At 37.5% G+C, this 17233-nt stretch overlaps 1 protein-coding gene across 1 annotated transcript in view; it reads right to left on the bottom strand.

The window, feature by feature from the left end:
• LOC139818258 (galectin-4) overlaps positions 1-17233 on the bottom strand; it is a 115770-nt gene that overhangs the window by 9939 nt on the left and 88598 nt on the right. The window contains exon 4 of the mRNA XM_071786876.1: positions 12834-13031. Coding sequence (XP_071642977.1) covers positions 12834-13031 — 198 coding nt within the window. The remainder of the gene's footprint in view (positions 1-12833; positions 13032-17233) is intronic.

Below are 17233 nucleotides of genomic sequence, written 5' to 3'. Positions count from 1 at the left end.
GTTTCGTGCGTGTGTGAGTGTGTAGTCAGTAGTGATGGTATGTGATCGTCACGTCGTGTCTTGTGTGGCGTACGACTACCGAGGGGCATCCTGCCATTGCCGAGTACCTTGCGTGCGATTGAGGGCAGCTACGATAGTTACGAGGGCTTCTTGCTATTGCCAAGTACCTAGCGTACATTCTGAGGGCAGCTACATATTTAAGAGAGAGAGAGAGAGTGACCGAGGGTCACGCGAAGGGCAGCAATACACTTGTCCGTCATTACGGCAGTGCCCAGCGAGCGGCATCCTTTCACGTGCCATTGCTTTCTCACACTTATATACTGGGTTGATCCCACATATTAAGATGTAGACGTTGTGCTCGCTATCGCGGCATTCGAGCAAAACAGCTGATGGGCCAACTCCCCCAACTCCCCTCCGTTAGAGTGACCCCAGCGCGGCCCTTCTACCATTCAGGCCTCGACTATGCCGGACCCGTGACGTTGAAGACGTGGAGAGGGCGGGCGGCAAAGTCTTACAAGTGCTACTTGGCGATATTCGTCTGCCTCGCGACATCTGCCGTCCACATCGAAGTGGTTACGGATTATACCACCGATACGTTTATAGCTGCCTACAAATGCTTCAGCGGAAGACGAGGGATATGCGGCATCCTGTTGAGTGACTGTGGTACGAATTTTGTGGGAGCCAACGTTGAGTTGAAACGTCTATTTCAACAATCCTCTCAAAAACTTGGTAACATCGCCTCCCTTCTGGCCAACGACGGTACCGAGTGGAGGTTTAACCCTCCATCGGCTCCTCATTTCGGTGAAAAGTGGGAAGCGGCGTTGAAATCCGTGAAATTTTACCTGAAACGAATCCTGGGGGAGAAAGTCCTTACCTACGAGGAGATGACCACTGTCACCGTACAGATTGAGGCCGTGTTAAATTCTCGACCGCTTTGTCCGCTCACCGACGATGCAAACCGACTATGCCGTTTTGACTCCAGGGCATTTCCTGATGGGACACGCACCGACTGTCATACCGCAACCCAATCTGGCTACTAAGCTTCTGTCACGACTCACTCGTTGGCAGCTACTTCGCCAAGCCGTAGAACACTTCTGGACGAGGTGGTCCTCGGAGTGTTTACAACAATATCTGGCCATCTCTAAGTGGCACCATCCTACTAACGAGATTAAAGAGGGATCACTAGTTTTGATTACAGATGAGCACTATCCGCCGGGAAAGTGGCCTCTTGCCAGGGTCATACCATTGCATCCGGGATTGGATGGGTTGACTAGAGTCGTTACCCTAGGGACTTCAACGTCCACCTACAAACGACCTATAGCCAAACTGTGTGTCTTACCTCCGGATCCCGATCCAACGTATTCGATAACACTCTTGTCGAAGGCGGACGGTGATGTATCGGAAAGGATCGATGTTATCGACACCGAGGATTGAGCGACGGTAATTGCGGAGAGCGAGCTGCGCGGTTTCTACCGCGTGTTTCGTGCGTGTGTGAGTGTGTATAGTCAGTAGTGATGGTATGTCGTCACGTCGCGTCTCGTGTGGCGTACGACTACGGAGGGGCATCCTGCCATTGCCGAGTACCTTGCGTACGATTGAGGGCAGCTACGATAGTTACGAGGGCTCCTTGCCATTGCCAAGTACCTAATAGCGTACATTCTGAGGGCAGCTACATATTTGAGAAAGAGAGTGACCGAGGGTCACGCGGAGGGCGGCAATACACTTGTCTACCATTACGGCAGTGCCCAGCGAGCGGCATCCTTCCACGTGCCATTGCTTTCTCACACCTATACAGGTAAGACGACGCGGAACCAGAGTCAGATTGTAATGCTATCCGGTACAGATCGCCATGCGCCACTAGTCCGTTCGAGCCTGTAGTTCTCGATGAGCTGAATTCCGATCTCAGACCTGTGTTATTTGAAATAGGGCAAATAAATTGCAATAATGAATTTATGCAAGAAGTATATAAATATAAAAAAGCAGATTGGAAAAAATTTAGAAATATATATTAGATGATATATAATATATATTGGATGAGAGCATAACAATAAATAATAAAATAAATACAAAACAAAACATATAGCAAGAAGTATTTAAACTAGTTTACAATATAGAAGCGGCGCTTAAAAAAACAGTAAATAAAACCAAAATAAAAAGTGAAGAAGAGAAACTGCCTGAGGAAATATTAGAGTTAATTAAACAAAAGAATAGAACACTAGAAAGCTCTGGCAAAGAACTAGGAATCCAGTTCACCGAGATGATTATAGGCAACAAATGCGAATAATTAGGGATGATTGTAAAATTTAGAAATAACATATGGACAGAAAAGCTATCAAAAATTAATGTACACACTTCACATGATAACTCGCTTTGAAAAATGATTAAAATATTTAAAAAGAAACATCAACCAATATCTACACTAGAGGATAATAGTATTGAGGCATTCGGTAACAAAGATAAAGCAGAAATGATAGCGACGCAGTATGAGAACGTACATAATATTGATTTAAATAATAACAGTGTACAACAAAAAGAAGTTATTAGAACAGTTAAGGAATTTATAGATAATAGTGAAGTAAAATTGGATGAATACAAAAGAGCTTTGACTTCACCGAAGGAAATCCGTACTGTTATTTAGAAACTAGCTGCACTTAAAGCACCTGGAAAGGATGGGATACAAAATATAGTTTTTAAAAATTTAAGCAGAAAAGCTATAGTCCAGTTAACGTACATAACAAACGCGATTTTTAAAATTGGGCATTTTCCACAAGAGTGGAAGACTGCCATAGTAATACCAATACTAAAACCAGGCAAGGATCCGACCAAACCATCTAGCTATAGACCAATTAGTCTTCTATCAAGTATTAGTAAGGTAATAGAGAAGATAATAGCGATTAGAATAAGGAAATATGAAGAACAAAACATTATAATAATAGATGAACAATTCGGATTCAGAAAGAAACACAAAACGGTGCAACAAGTAGTTAGAATTATTAATTATATAAGACTTAATTATAATAAGGGTAATGTTACAGTTATGATCGATGCTTTTGGATATTGAGAAAACGTTCGACAAAGTGTGGAGGGATGGTCTAATATATAAAATGATAAAGAATAATTATTCTATTTATATTATCAAACTAATATACTCGTATTTAAAAAACAGAAAGCTGCAAGTAAGAATAAATAATACTTACTCCACAGAAAGAGATGTTAGAGCAGGTGTACTACAAGGCTCGGTACTTGGTCCACCTTTGTTTACGATCGATATATTTAAACGATATAGATAGATTTGAGAAAACCAATTTAGCGATGTTTGCGGATGATACGCCGTCGTACGCACACTGCTTTAGCGTTATAGTTGCGGCCAAATACAGATACAGATACACATCGATATGTTACAGAAATATTATAATAAATGGAAAATAACACTAAATGCAGCGAAAACAGAAGTAATAGTCTTTACGAGAAAAATCAAAGATTCACGTATAATACAACCAATAAGAGTATACAACCAGACAATAAATTGTAAAAGTATTGTTAAATACTTAGGAGTAAATTTAGATCATAAGTTGACGTATAAAAGACATATCAATATAGTTTTAAGAAAAACATACATGGTAATAAAAGAACTTTATTCATTGTTAGTAAGAGACTCTGCAGTTAGTAAGCATAACAAGGCTTTGATTATAAGATGATATTAAGGCCGATAGTCACATATGCGGCGACAGCTTGGTGCGGAACAGCTATAACGAATCTGTTACCTATACAAAGATTCCAAAATAAGTGCTTAAGACTGATTCTAAACGAAGGTAGATATTGTAAAATAGTAGATCTACATAAACAAGCAGAAATGCCATATATAAGAGATTATATTTATAGTATTGCGGAAAGATTCTACAACACACAATTAGAATATAATAAACTAACAAAAGATATAACTCAGCTTAGAGCTGATAATATGCCAAAACACTTTAAGTATGAAGTGCCTTACCAAAAATTAGATATATATAAAAAAGCAATATAGATTTAAGTAACTTAAGTACTTGAATCAAAAGTGTTGCAGATTTTTATTGCACTAAATGTTTATCTGACAAGTAGGTTTTTTTATGTTTTTCCTACAAAGTATATTCTAAAGAATAGGTATATAATGTAATGAGAACAAAGTAAAAGGTACCGGAGATGGCCATAAGATCAACTTGTACTCAATTTACAAAGTAGGTTAAGCTAAATAGGCAGGAACTATATTGTATATAGCAAAATGTATTTAAATGAGTTAATAAATTATTCTCGTTAAAAAAAAAGTCCGTTCGATCATCGATGTCAAGCGATGTTAGGTGCGGTATTAACTCGGATGGGTGACCGCGCGACTGTACGCACAACCTTAATAAATATGTTTTTTTTTGTTTTTCTAAAATTTTTAATTTACGAAAGCATAACGGCATATACATACTTTTAAATGACTCATATTTACGTCATTTTTAAAGCATTTTTAAAATTATTATAAACTTACGTCATATACTGATGTAAGTTTGACGTCATTTGATGACGTCATTTATGCTGTGACAAATGGCCGTCAGTATAGGGTCATTTAGACGTCTACTGATCGTCAGTTTGACGTAAGTTCTGACAAAAAAATTTAGTCAAATAGATGTCTAATTGACGACGTTTGTGCTACTTGGGATGTGTCTAGTTTAACGGTAGTAGACTCCCCGGGGGGGGGGGGGGGCGAAACCTACTGTCTCCACGCATACACTTAATTTCCGCGCGAAACGAGGTGCCACATGGGTTTACAACTTTCCACGCGTGAAAAAATGGGTAGGGGCTTTTGAATTTACATGAAAACATGTTTGTTGATTTGTACAATTGTTCGTTGTGGTTACAGTACAGTTGATTGTACATTTTATTTTAAAAAATGGTTTTATCATAGGAGTCGCCAAAATTCCTTTTAAGGGCTTCCATTTTAATCCAAAATAAAGCCTTTTACAAAATTTCATCAAAATCGGAGGTAACCCGTTTTCGGAACTTTATCCAATTGTTATGATGATTTCGTGAACCCCGAAATCACGAAATCATAATAATTTAAACGGATTAACTGACCGATTCAAACTGATAGAATCCGTAAATTCCGGATATATAAACAGGATTATTTACTACTTTATTAGGCCAGTAAAATTAGCTCGAAAAACACCGAATATGTACAAAACGGATTGACAAGCCAATTTTTTGAGGGTGAGTAAAGGGTCATAGGAAATGCCCAAATTCACAAAGTTCAAACAAAATTTTCCGGTGCGTCAGCGGCCATCTTGAAAATAGGGGTGAATATCCAAAGTTTAAATCTCGGCTCCTATTTATCGAATTTTTTTTTAGTTTTGTAGTGAAAAATATTTGCTATAACTTTTGTTTGAAAAAATTTTTAATAGCTGTCAAGAAAAAAAGTTACAATCAAAAAAGTGCCGTCAATTAGAGGTTGAACATTTTTATTGACACTTATCGCCCCCTGTTAGTTTGATCAAAAAAATGTTCAAATAAAACTTGTAGAGGACTCAATTCTTTACAATTTTCGTATATTTTTTACGGTGACTCAAAAAACATCAGAGATTAGAGAGCGCCAAAGTTGAGTAAATGTTTAGTAAATGCTCTTTTTTGTGGGAAAAATTCGCGGTTTTATTGTAAATTGTCGTATATTATAAAACTCTTTTCCGCAACACCACTGAGGTGCAGTTTTAGGCGCATTTTTTTTTTACGTGGTATCTCCAGTAGATATAATCCACGGGTCCGAGAAAGTGCCTTTCTTTCTATATATATGTGAAAACAATTTATGCAAGTCTTTGCTTTTTTGTCGCTGGACATGGCATATTTCTTTCATCAATATCATCATCATTGATATCTCGACTTTCTTCGGTGACGTCTTTTTCACTTTCGAAATCGTTGAAGTCAACCGGGGGAAATTCGAATTCGTTGCAGTCGTCGTCTTCGAGTACTTGCTGCAACTGTACAATGTTTGTACATGATTCCCCGCTGCAATGTTCGCATATTACCAAACATTTAAGCCCAGCTTTGCGACAACCACAGGCCGTTCCACATTTTCTTTTACATTTGCACGTTATTGATCCCAGTACCGCAGAAGGCGCTGGATCCTGGGTGGTCATGATTGGTTCTAGTCTTAGTCGAGTTCGTCGCCAGCCCCATTCCTCTGGATCCTGGTAGATGTTAAGCCAGGTTTGTACTTGATGGTATGCGCGGAATGTATGCTGCCATGCAGCCGCTGCGGTGTAGGAGGCAAGGAGGAAAGATTGAATTTTGTTTTTGTCACTGATTTAACTGATCAATATTGCTTATATCGTAGAGAATTAAGCGACATTTTTTCTCCTGCTGCTGTCAAGACGTCGATATCGAGTTTCGTTTTCTTAAACATGTAAAGAACTTCTCGGAGTCCATCGTTTTTCTCGAGAATGTTGATTAATTTCGTTTTACCAATATTGTAAATTGCTGAAGGAGTATCACATCTTGTGAACGTGTGAAGAAGAAAGATGTGATCGATTACAGAAACATGTTTAAAACTGTTCGCCGAGTATAGGGCCTCCCGAGTTCTGCATTCGTCTGAATTTTCCGCAAAAAAAGAGTAAATATACTCCATGGCTGTATTGATATCATTCGACTTATTTTTTTTCTTTAACCCGGATAGTTAAACGACGGCAGCAATCGTGGTGATATCGCGCTTTAACCACAGTCTGCAGATCCGGAATCGGACGGATACGGTTCATTACACCCCGAGCAAAATCATCGTTGCAATCATTCAAATGCTTGAAAATTGTATCTCGTATGGAATTACTTTTCACTCCACAAATTATTCTTTGTCTGTCAACGGGCAATGATTTTTGCTGTTTTATAAATACCTCATCAATTACTTCGGCGCAAAAAAGGCATCGTTTTTCAAAATCGAATGCCAGTGGATGGAATGCCGGTGGATGGTTCGAAGATTGCGATGACGACGGAGAAGATGGAGGTAATTTTGAGATCGAGACAGCACAGTTGCTCCGACGACGAATAACCGCTGCAGCCATTCTCTCGTTGATGTATATTTTTTGTCAGAGTACGTGCACTGTGATGTTGTTGACGTCCTCCAGCATGCGCGCATGTTCCTCGTCGCCCCTCTTAATAGCAAACGAATGTAAAGTTTGCACACCTCTTTTTTGAACGACAGTAATTTTACCGTCGCTCAGCGGTTTCCCACAAATAAAACACTCGCTCATTTTCGTGAAATTTCACTCTGAAACGCTCGAAATACAGTTCACGACTGACCGAAAATAATACACAATAACACCTGTGTAAAGTTAGCTCCCCAATGTTGAAAAATCCAAATCTTTTTTTTTGCAAACGTTTGTTCATTGTTTGCCCACGAATGCCCCGTTGGAATTTTCGTTTGCCCCCATCTAGTTCAAAAGTTATGGAAAAATCAATTTTGGGAGGCCAACTTTACATTAGCCCCCCAACGTTGAAAAATCCAATTTTTTTTGCAAACGTTTGCCCATTGTTTGCCCATGCACGAATGCCCCGTTGAAATTTTTGTTTGCCCCTATTTAGTTCAAAAGATATGGAAAAATTAATTTATCAATTAATAGATTTTATTAGTTTATCCTGACTATCCTGACTATATTAAATTGTAGATGTTATGCACACACACACACACACACACACACACACACACACACACACACACACACACACACGCGCGCGCGCGCGCGCGGGGAGGTGCAGGGGAGGACCTTCGGCTCCCCCTTCCGCACCCACCTCCGCCGGTAGACAACGTGGACCTCGCTTTATAACTTAAAGTACATGCCAAATTGTAAAGCGAAATTATAAAGCACATGCATGGATAGGTGCAGGAGGGCTTACATGTGTATGCATGGGGGGCTGCAGGGGAGCAAACCCCTCCCGCTCACGTACGCTCACGCATGTAAGCCTCCCTGCACCCCTCCGCATGCATGTGCTTTATAATTTCGCTTTACAATTTAACATGTACTTTAAGTTATAAAGCGAGGTCTACGCTGCCTACCGGCGGAGGTGGGTGCGGGAGGGGGGGTGAAAGCCCCCCCTTGCACCCCCCGTGTGTGTGTGCGTGTGTGTGTGTGTGTGTGTGTGTGTGTGTGTGTGTGTGTGTGTGTGTGTGTGTGTGTATGTGTGTGTGTGTGTGTGTGTGTGCATAACATCTACAATTTAATTTAGTCAGGATAATCAGGATAAACTAATAAAATCTTTTAATTGTTAAATTGATTTTCCCATAACTTTTGAACTAAATAGAGGCAAACAAAAATTCCAACGGGGCATTCGTGGGCAAACGATGGGCAAACGTTTGCAAAAAAAAATTTGGATTTTTTAACTTTGGGGGGGCTAACTTCACACAGGTCACAATAACACACATAAACAACACACACACGCAATAACACACTGTACAGTTCGCGGAAAAGAGCTTTATAATGTGCGACAATTCACAATAAAACCGCGAATTTTTTCCACGAAAAAGAGCATTTACTAGACACACTTAACTTTGGCGCTCTCTATCTCTGATGTTTTTTGAGTCACCGCAAAAAAAATATAGGTACGAAAATTGTAGAGAAATGAATCCTCTACAAGTTTTATTTGAACATTTATTTTATCAAACAGAGGGCGATATAAGTGTCAATAAAAATGTTCAACCCCTAATTGACGGCACTTTTTGGTTGTAACTTTTTTCCTTGACAGCTATTAAAAATTTTTTTAAACAAAAGTTGTAGCAAATATTTTTCCCTACAAAACTAAAAAAAAGAAAAAAATTCGACCAATAAAAACCGAGATATTCAAACTTTGAATATTTACCCCTATTTTCAAGATGGCCGCCGACACACAAGGAAATTTTGTTCGAACTTTGTGAATTTGGGCATCTCCTATGACCTTCTACTCACCCTCAAAAAATTGGCTTTTCAATCCGTTTTGCCATTTTCATTTTACTGGCCTATATTATAATTCCATTCTTTGTACTACAAATTTATTACAATGTGCAGTATTTATTTAAATGAAAACATTTTACAGTTTTGCAAATGTAGAACTCATGACTTTACCAAAAGGAAATCCTGTAGTAAGAACTCTATTACGTAAAAATTATATACAATTTTAATGATTAAAGCGGATTTAATCCGATTCAGATAGCTAAGCTAAGGTGACCCCTCATTTTATCTCAGCCCAAAACATCTCAGCAAAAATATCTCGTCTATAATATCTCAGTCCAAAATGTCTCAGTCCAAAAATATCTCAGTCCAAAAATATCTCAGTCCAAAATGTCTCAGTTCAAAAATATCTCAGTCCAAAAATATCTCAGGCAATAATGTATTGAACAAAAATATCTCAAGTAAAATAATATTGGTAGGATGAAACGTCTGCTGGATTCATTAACGTTCTAAATCGTCAATTTAAATTTAAATGATGCGGGTACATGTTTCTAGTGTTGGCTTAATTGTTTGTGATTTATTATATTATTGTCATTATTCGTATATTCAGTTGATTAGAATAATTTATTATCAATGTATGGCTGTTGGTGTTACGACTAAATATCCCGGACATAATATCCCGCGACAAAATATCCCGGTTTTATTATCCCTGCGATAAAACATCCCGCGACAATATATCCCATGACAAAATGTCCCCTGGCAAAATATCCCATGGCAAAATATCTCCTGACAAAATATCCCAAGGATGCAGAAATAACGGTTACATACATAGATACACATTAATCATTAAAGTACAAATATAAATACACAAATAACGCAACAAAGTAACACATGATTTGTTCTCATGAACTGTGCGTGGATTGTATTGTGCGCGCCGTACCTGAGGTAGAGCGCCGAACGCCTCGATATCCTTATCCCGACATTCGGTTATAAACAATAATAAGGAACGTGTACTGGTGAATATATGTCTGGATGTTACTTGCGATACGGTTGTCAGTCAGTTACATCTGTTAGGATTGTGCGATGTCTTTGAAATTTGTAAGTAGTCAGAAGGGGAAGCGACAATTAGTGCTTCATGGTTTTATTTATGGTGTGCATCGTGAAAATACTGATGCTTGGGATGCGCGGAAAGTCCACGCATGTACTTTGAACGCACACTATGTGTCTAGTTAAATAATAGTGGAGCCCCCCGCAGGGGGGCAGAACCTACTGCCTCCACGCATACACTTTCCACGCGAAACGAGGTGCCACATAGGTTTACAACTTTCCACGTGTGGAAAGCCCACGCATGTACTTTGAAGGCACACTATGTGTCTAGTTTAATAATAGTGAAGCCCCCCGCAGGGGGGTGGAACCCACTGCCTCCACGCATACACTTTTCACGCAAGACGAGTTGTCACATGGGTTTACAACTATCCTAATACTAATTAAATGTAATATTAATTTTTTATAATGATATTTTGTAATAAAAATTTGTAAGATGTAATTGATTATAATGATATTGTGTAATATTAATTGTATGATGTACCTTCGAAGTTAATTATTGTCAGAGATATTTTTGGACTGAGACATTTTGGACTGAGACATTTTTGGACTGAGATATTTTTGGACTGAGACATTTTGGATTGAGATATTTTTGGACTGAGACATTTTGGACTGAGATATTTTTGGACTGAGACATTTTGGACTGAGATATTTTTCCCGAGACTTTTATGTATGAGATCATTTAGGAGAGACATTTTGACTGGAAACCCTACTTTCATTACCCGATTGAAATGGATTAAGCGCAGATACGATTGAAACTGATTGAGTCGGATTCAGATAAATCCGGAAATATCGCATTAAATCCGATTCCGGTGTTGAATTAAAATTTCACGATTGATGCGGATTCAATACAATTCATGTGGTCACTTTATTCACCCGATTAAAACGGATTGGCATTAATACGATTGAAACCGATAACGGCGGATTCAGATCGATCCGGAAATGCCAAATTAAAAACGATTCCGATTGATTTGTTATTAAAACCGATTCACTTCCAATCGGGCATCCGATTAACCGGATTAAAAACGCATTCATTTCAATTCAATTTCACCACATTTAATGCGGGATTCAATCAGTCATTTTCAGCAGGAGAAGTAAAGGGAGAAAACGCCATGCCGAATCTGGCGGCAGGTGAGATTCGTCTGCTTTGATGTATGCTTATATTTACCGCCCTCTGAGCGGACCATCATACAGCGATTAAAATGTATTCGTTGCATGGTCCAAACGATGTGCCTTATGTATAGCTTTGACTTTGACGATTATTTGACAAGTGAACACATCCTTCCGAATTTGTCGGTATGTAATATCCACACGATGCGGAATTTATTCACGCTCGTCGAACATTTGTTATTGGGACAAACCTACCTATATCATCGCATTAACAAGCATCGTATCGTATCCACACAATGCTGCATTTGTTTACATTTGGCGAATATTTGGCAAGTGAACGCATTGTCTAAAGCCGGCTTAAGACATATATCTTTGCTAGTTGCTGTAAGCAGCCAATTGACTATGTCAACTTTCATCGTGGGAAACAGGCTTTAGATGTTAAGATGTATATTTTAAAATCTTAAAAAAATCTTTCAAACGTGAATTTAGTTAAACTATTTAATTTTTGGGAGCAATATTTCTAAAAGATTTTACAAATATTATTAAATATATTTATTTGCAATCTTTTAAAACTATTTTTAAAAACATTTTTCTGGCATAATCTGGCGGACATAAAAACATTCTAAAAATATTTTTGTGAATTATTTTAATCTTCCTAATAAATGTTTTAAAAATATTTTAAAAATATTCTGTGCTGTATGGGTATAACTGTCCCCAGTAGGGACAACTAAAAATTATAGTGCAACTGTGATAACTGCAACTATTGTAAGGTTATATTTACTAATACGATAGCAATAATAGCTATAAAATAGTAACCCCTACCGTAAAATTATTTTACTATTGCAATTAAAGTCGCAAATACCGAAAAATTTTCTCTCAGTGTACATGACTTTTCGTTTGAGTTGTATCCAATCTATCTTCACCTTTTGGTTGATCAGTGACTTGTCGGATATCCTTTATATACAGGATGTTCGACTGATGTATGTCATAAAAAAAATCGCATATTTTACATAAAACACTGAGTCAAAAAGTCCTTTACAGTTTTTGGATATCTTTAATATTAAGCGAATATTTCAAGTTAAAGTTTGAGTAGTTTTTCAAATCAAGCGCTATGATTTACGCGCCACGCGCTCGGTAGTTTGGTTAAAAACGGGACCACAGATTGCCTTACTTACCCTATGCGTGCGTATTTGTGTAGTTTGCTTTATTTAAAAAAATCTAAACGTATAACAAAATTTATTCTCTATTCCAGGTAGCAGAGTGACGTATTAATAACTTCTTAATGATGTCTCTAACGTTAATAAAACGTCATTAAAACATCTTTAGACCTGTTACCTGGGGTATCACAGTTTATTAACACATTTTAAGCAGTGTTCTTTTGGCTTCAAAATTATACACAAGTATTCAATCTTGAGATTTTGAGGCAATGTCTTTCTTATTTACGGAATATGCAGATATACACCTCATTTATAGGTACTTGATTTGAAAAATTATTCAAATTTCAAGTTGCAATATCTCGCTTAATATTAAAGATATCCAAAAACTATAAGAGACTTTTTGACTCAGTTTTTTATGTAAAATATGTGATTTTTTTAATGACATACATCAGTCAAACACCCTGTATATGTATACGGTTATACGTATATGTATATTAGTCTTTCGACTTTTACATGAGTAATAGGTAGATTTTACTAAAAAATCCACAAGCGGTTCTTCAGTTGTCAGGATCAATGTTCGCGATGGTCGGCAGATATTAGGATCTGGATATACAAATAGATTAAGTTGACGAATCCTGATGTCTTCGATAGTCCCATTAACTTCGAGAGCTGTTATATCTTCGAGGGGCAATTTATAGTAAAAGGAACAGAAGTGCTCTCCATTCACTGCAATCTGAAATGTAAAAGTGGCGCGATTAGCATCTAGAAAATATTAATTGTCGTTGCAATTTACGTAATGCTTCCAACAAAGAGGATTGTAGAAAATAATTGTTCAACTATTATAATTTGAGTTTGGCGCCAACTGTCCGAGCTACAGTTAGCCTATATGGTGCCCACGTCAGAGAGAAACCTGAGAGAGGCCATCCCGGCATTTTTCGTCAATTTTTCTGTGTCACATTTTCCGACGCGCCGCCTGAGAAAGTGCGTATCAACTACGTCGTTTCGCTCGGTAACCGCACATGGTTTGCGTCCGTGCTAATGGTTCGTGTCCGAACTAGCCAGTTAGAGGGGATATGCTGCGGCCGCGGCGCACAGTAAAGCCGTTTGCGCGAATCGCGGAAAAAATTATGTTACTTGTAAAATATGCAATGAATGATCATAGAACCTTTCAATGTTGACTTATAAAAATTGCAAAAGTGTATATTTATTAAAACAAGTATTTGATTGAAATTAAATAAAAATTCAATTTACATTTAATTTACGTATAAGAGCAAAGTAATTCGTGCGTCGATCATCGCTTAAGTCTAAATTTTTTTGATGTGGTTTACTTCTTAAACTAGTTATTAACGGATCGGATGACACGAGCATCATATGCATAACATCTTCATTTGTAAACAGACGGCTACATTTTCTACTATGATTAAGTCGATATCGTTTATAGTCCTTAATTATTTCTTGCCTCTTGAGCTTCTTCCGATAATGTCCCAAACAGGTAACGCTGCATTTTCCGAGGCATTTTCTATAATTTCCTTACCGTGAAGAAGAATTTTATGAACGGTAATTGGCATAAAGTACCAAGAATATTTTTCAATAAATATTTCCGCTGCCAAATTGTACGCATATAAGAACCGAATTTTTCTGAATTTATTTCTTCACCACAATTAATCGTTTGTAATATTGTGGAAAATCTTCTGATCAATTTCTCGTCAACTCCAGTTATTTCTGCTGTGATTTTTGGATCAGCAAAAAATCGTCGAGAAGTATTTCCGTCATTAGATGATCCGGAACCTTGTTTAACGATGTCTACCCTCAGTCCAAGTTTATTATAAAAAGCGTCTTGTATTCTTTTTTTTGTTTCTTCTTTTTTAACGCGTGTTTCTGGCGTTGTTGACCACTTTGTCTTGAAAGACAAATTGTAGGCAATATGTAATATACATTTCATGAATTTGATTCGTGCGTGCAAGGGTGACATTATTCCTAATTTGAGTGCTTCTTTTCTTTGTTAGACCTTTTATTAATTTCTGTTAAGTTGTTCATTTGAGATGGTTTGGAACCGCAAATGAACCACGAAGATATATATATATATATTGCAAAGCAATACAATTTGAATACACAAAAGAAACTGCTGAAAAAATAAAAAGTGAAAAGCAACGTATGGATGACGAAATTGCTCAATTACGAGAAACAGAAATAGAAAAGTTCGGAACCACATTCAAAATAAATCATCAAATGATATTTACGATGATAAACGGTAAGGTAGCTCAAGCTGTAACCCACACGCCTTCATCATCTTCGTGGTTCATTTGCGGTTCCAAACCATCTCAAATGAACAACTTAACAGAAATTAATAAAAGGTCTAACAAAGAAAAGAAGCACTCAAATTAGGAATAATGTCACCCTTGCACGCACGAATCAAATTCATGAAATGTATATTACATATTGCCTACAATTTGTCTTTCAAGACAAAGTGGTCAACAACGCCAGAAACACGCGTTAAAAAAGAAGAAACAAAAAAAAGAATACAAGACGCTTTTTATAATAAACTTGGACTGAGGGTAGACATCGTTAAACAAGGTTCCGGATCATCTAATGACGGAAATACTTCTCGACGATTTTTTGCTGATCCAAAAATCACAGCAGAAATAACTGGAGTTGACGAGAAATTGATCAGAAGATTTTCCACAATATTACAAACGATTAATTGTGGTGAAGAAATAAATTCAGAAAAATTCGGTTCTTATATGCGTACAATTTGGCAGCGGAAATATTTATTGAAAAATATTCTTGGTACTTTATGCCAATTACCGTTCATAAAATTCTTCTTCACGGTAAGGAAATTATAGAAAATGCCTCGGAAAATGCAGCGTTACCTGTTTGGGACATTATCGGAAGAAGCTCAAGAGGCAAGAAATAATTAAGGACTATAAACGATATCGACTTAATCATAGTAGAAAATGTAGCCGTCTGTTTACAAATGAAGATGTTATGCATATGATGCTCGTGTCATCCGATCCGTTAATAACTAGTTTAAGAAGTAAACCACATCAAAAAAATTTAGACTTAAGCGATGATCGACGCACGAATTACTTTGCTCTTATACGTAAATTAAATGTAAATTGAATTTTTATTTAATTTCAATCAAATACTTGTTTTAATAAATATACACTTTTGCAATTTTTATAAGTCAACATTGAAAGGTTCTATGATCATTCATTGCATATTTTACAAGTAACATAATTTTTTCCGCGATTCGCGCAAACGGCTCTACTGTGCGCCGCGGCCGCAGCATATCCCCTCTAACTGGCTAGTTCGGACACGAACCATTAGCACGGACGCAAACCATGTGCGGTTACCGAGCGAAACGACGTAGTTGATACGCACTTTCTCAGGCGGCGCGTCGGAAAATGTGACACAGAAAAATTGACGAAAAATGCCGGGATGGCCTCTCTCAGGTTTCTCTCTGCCCACGTATATAAATGTAAAGATGTCGCGATATTCGAGGTCGAGGCGCTAGCGTAGCGTTTCCGTTCTCATGTTCGTTTCCGTTGTTGAAAGCGCGCGTCCACCTTCTCCGTATATATGGAAGGGTTGAGTCATGTAATCTTAGAGTAAGAGTCTCATTTAATTTTGTTGTGTAATAAAGAGTAAATGACGATTCCAGTTTGTGTACGTCTATAAGAACCTCCGACTATACTGAAGTAAATATAATTTAACAGGTTATGGGCCCAGGTATGTCGGAGACGTAAAAAAATTTTGACTAAATGTAAAAAGTAAAAGGGCAGCACAGGAAAAAATGGCGAATAACAATCAAGATGAGACAATACACATTGAAAAGCTCAAGGATAGTGAGAACTTTATGATCTGGAAATTTCAAATCACGATTCTGTTCAAATCTCTTGGATTATACGAAATCGTAACAGGAGTATCTGCTCTGAGAGAAGATAATATGGAAGCAGTAAAAGCAGAATGGATCCGGAAGGACGCACGTGCCCAGAAGATAATAATTACGTCGATAGACAGGCAGCCAATGACTCACATACTGGTATGCAAAACATCACATGAAATGTTCCAACGAATTTGTGCTATGTACGAAAGGGACACGCAGCAGCAGAAATGTATTCTACTTCAGGAATTTTTTAATTTTACATATCAGAAAGGAACAGACATAGCTACACATGTGAGTAAACTCGAAAACTTAGTATATATAGATTAAAAATTCTGAATGCAGACATCGATGATGTAATGTTAATGTCAAAGATACTTGCAACTCTGCCAGAAAAGTTTAAATATTTTGCATGTGCCTGGGATTCTACTGCTCAAGATCAGAAGACACTTACAAATCTCACGTCAAGATTGCTCTCTGAAGAAAATAGACTAGTAGCGATAGACTCGAAACAGGATGCAGTGGCATTTTAATCGACCGAGAAAAAATGCTACAAATGTAATAATGGAGGACATCTCGCAAAAGCATGTAAAACGAGCAAGAAAAATAATCAAGAAATACAATGTGTAACGGTCGAGGACACATAGCAAAATTCTGCAAGAAAAAAGATAATTCAGGAGATGCAACAAAGTGTGGCATATGCAAGAAAAATAAACACTCTGAGAAAGATTGTTACTTTCGTAAAAATAAATCGGACGATCAAACAACTGCGAAGAATTAAGTATCATTTTTGGCCTTTTATTGCAAAACGAATGAATGGATTCTAGACTCAGGATCCTCACATATGGTAAATGACAAAAATTTATTTAAGGATATACAAAAGGTGACGTCAGAGATCGAAACTGCAAAGAAAACAGAAGTTTTAGCTGCTAAAGGAATTGGCACTATTGAAACAGATAAATGTATACTAAATAAAGTTCTCTATGTTGAAGATTTGAGTAAAAACTTATTGTCAGTTAACGCAATCACAGAAAACGGAGGGAAAGTGATTT

This window comes from Temnothorax longispinosus, chromosome 8 (assembly GCF_030848805.1).
Source record: "Temnothorax longispinosus isolate EJ_2023e chromosome 8, Tlon_JGU_v1, whole genome shotgun sequence".
NCBI classification, from domain to species: Eukaryota; Metazoa; Arthropoda; class Insecta; order Hymenoptera; family Formicidae; genus Temnothorax; species Temnothorax longispinosus.
Note: the sequence above shows the minus strand (reverse complement) of the source record. Positions and strands in the feature narration are given on the sequence as shown.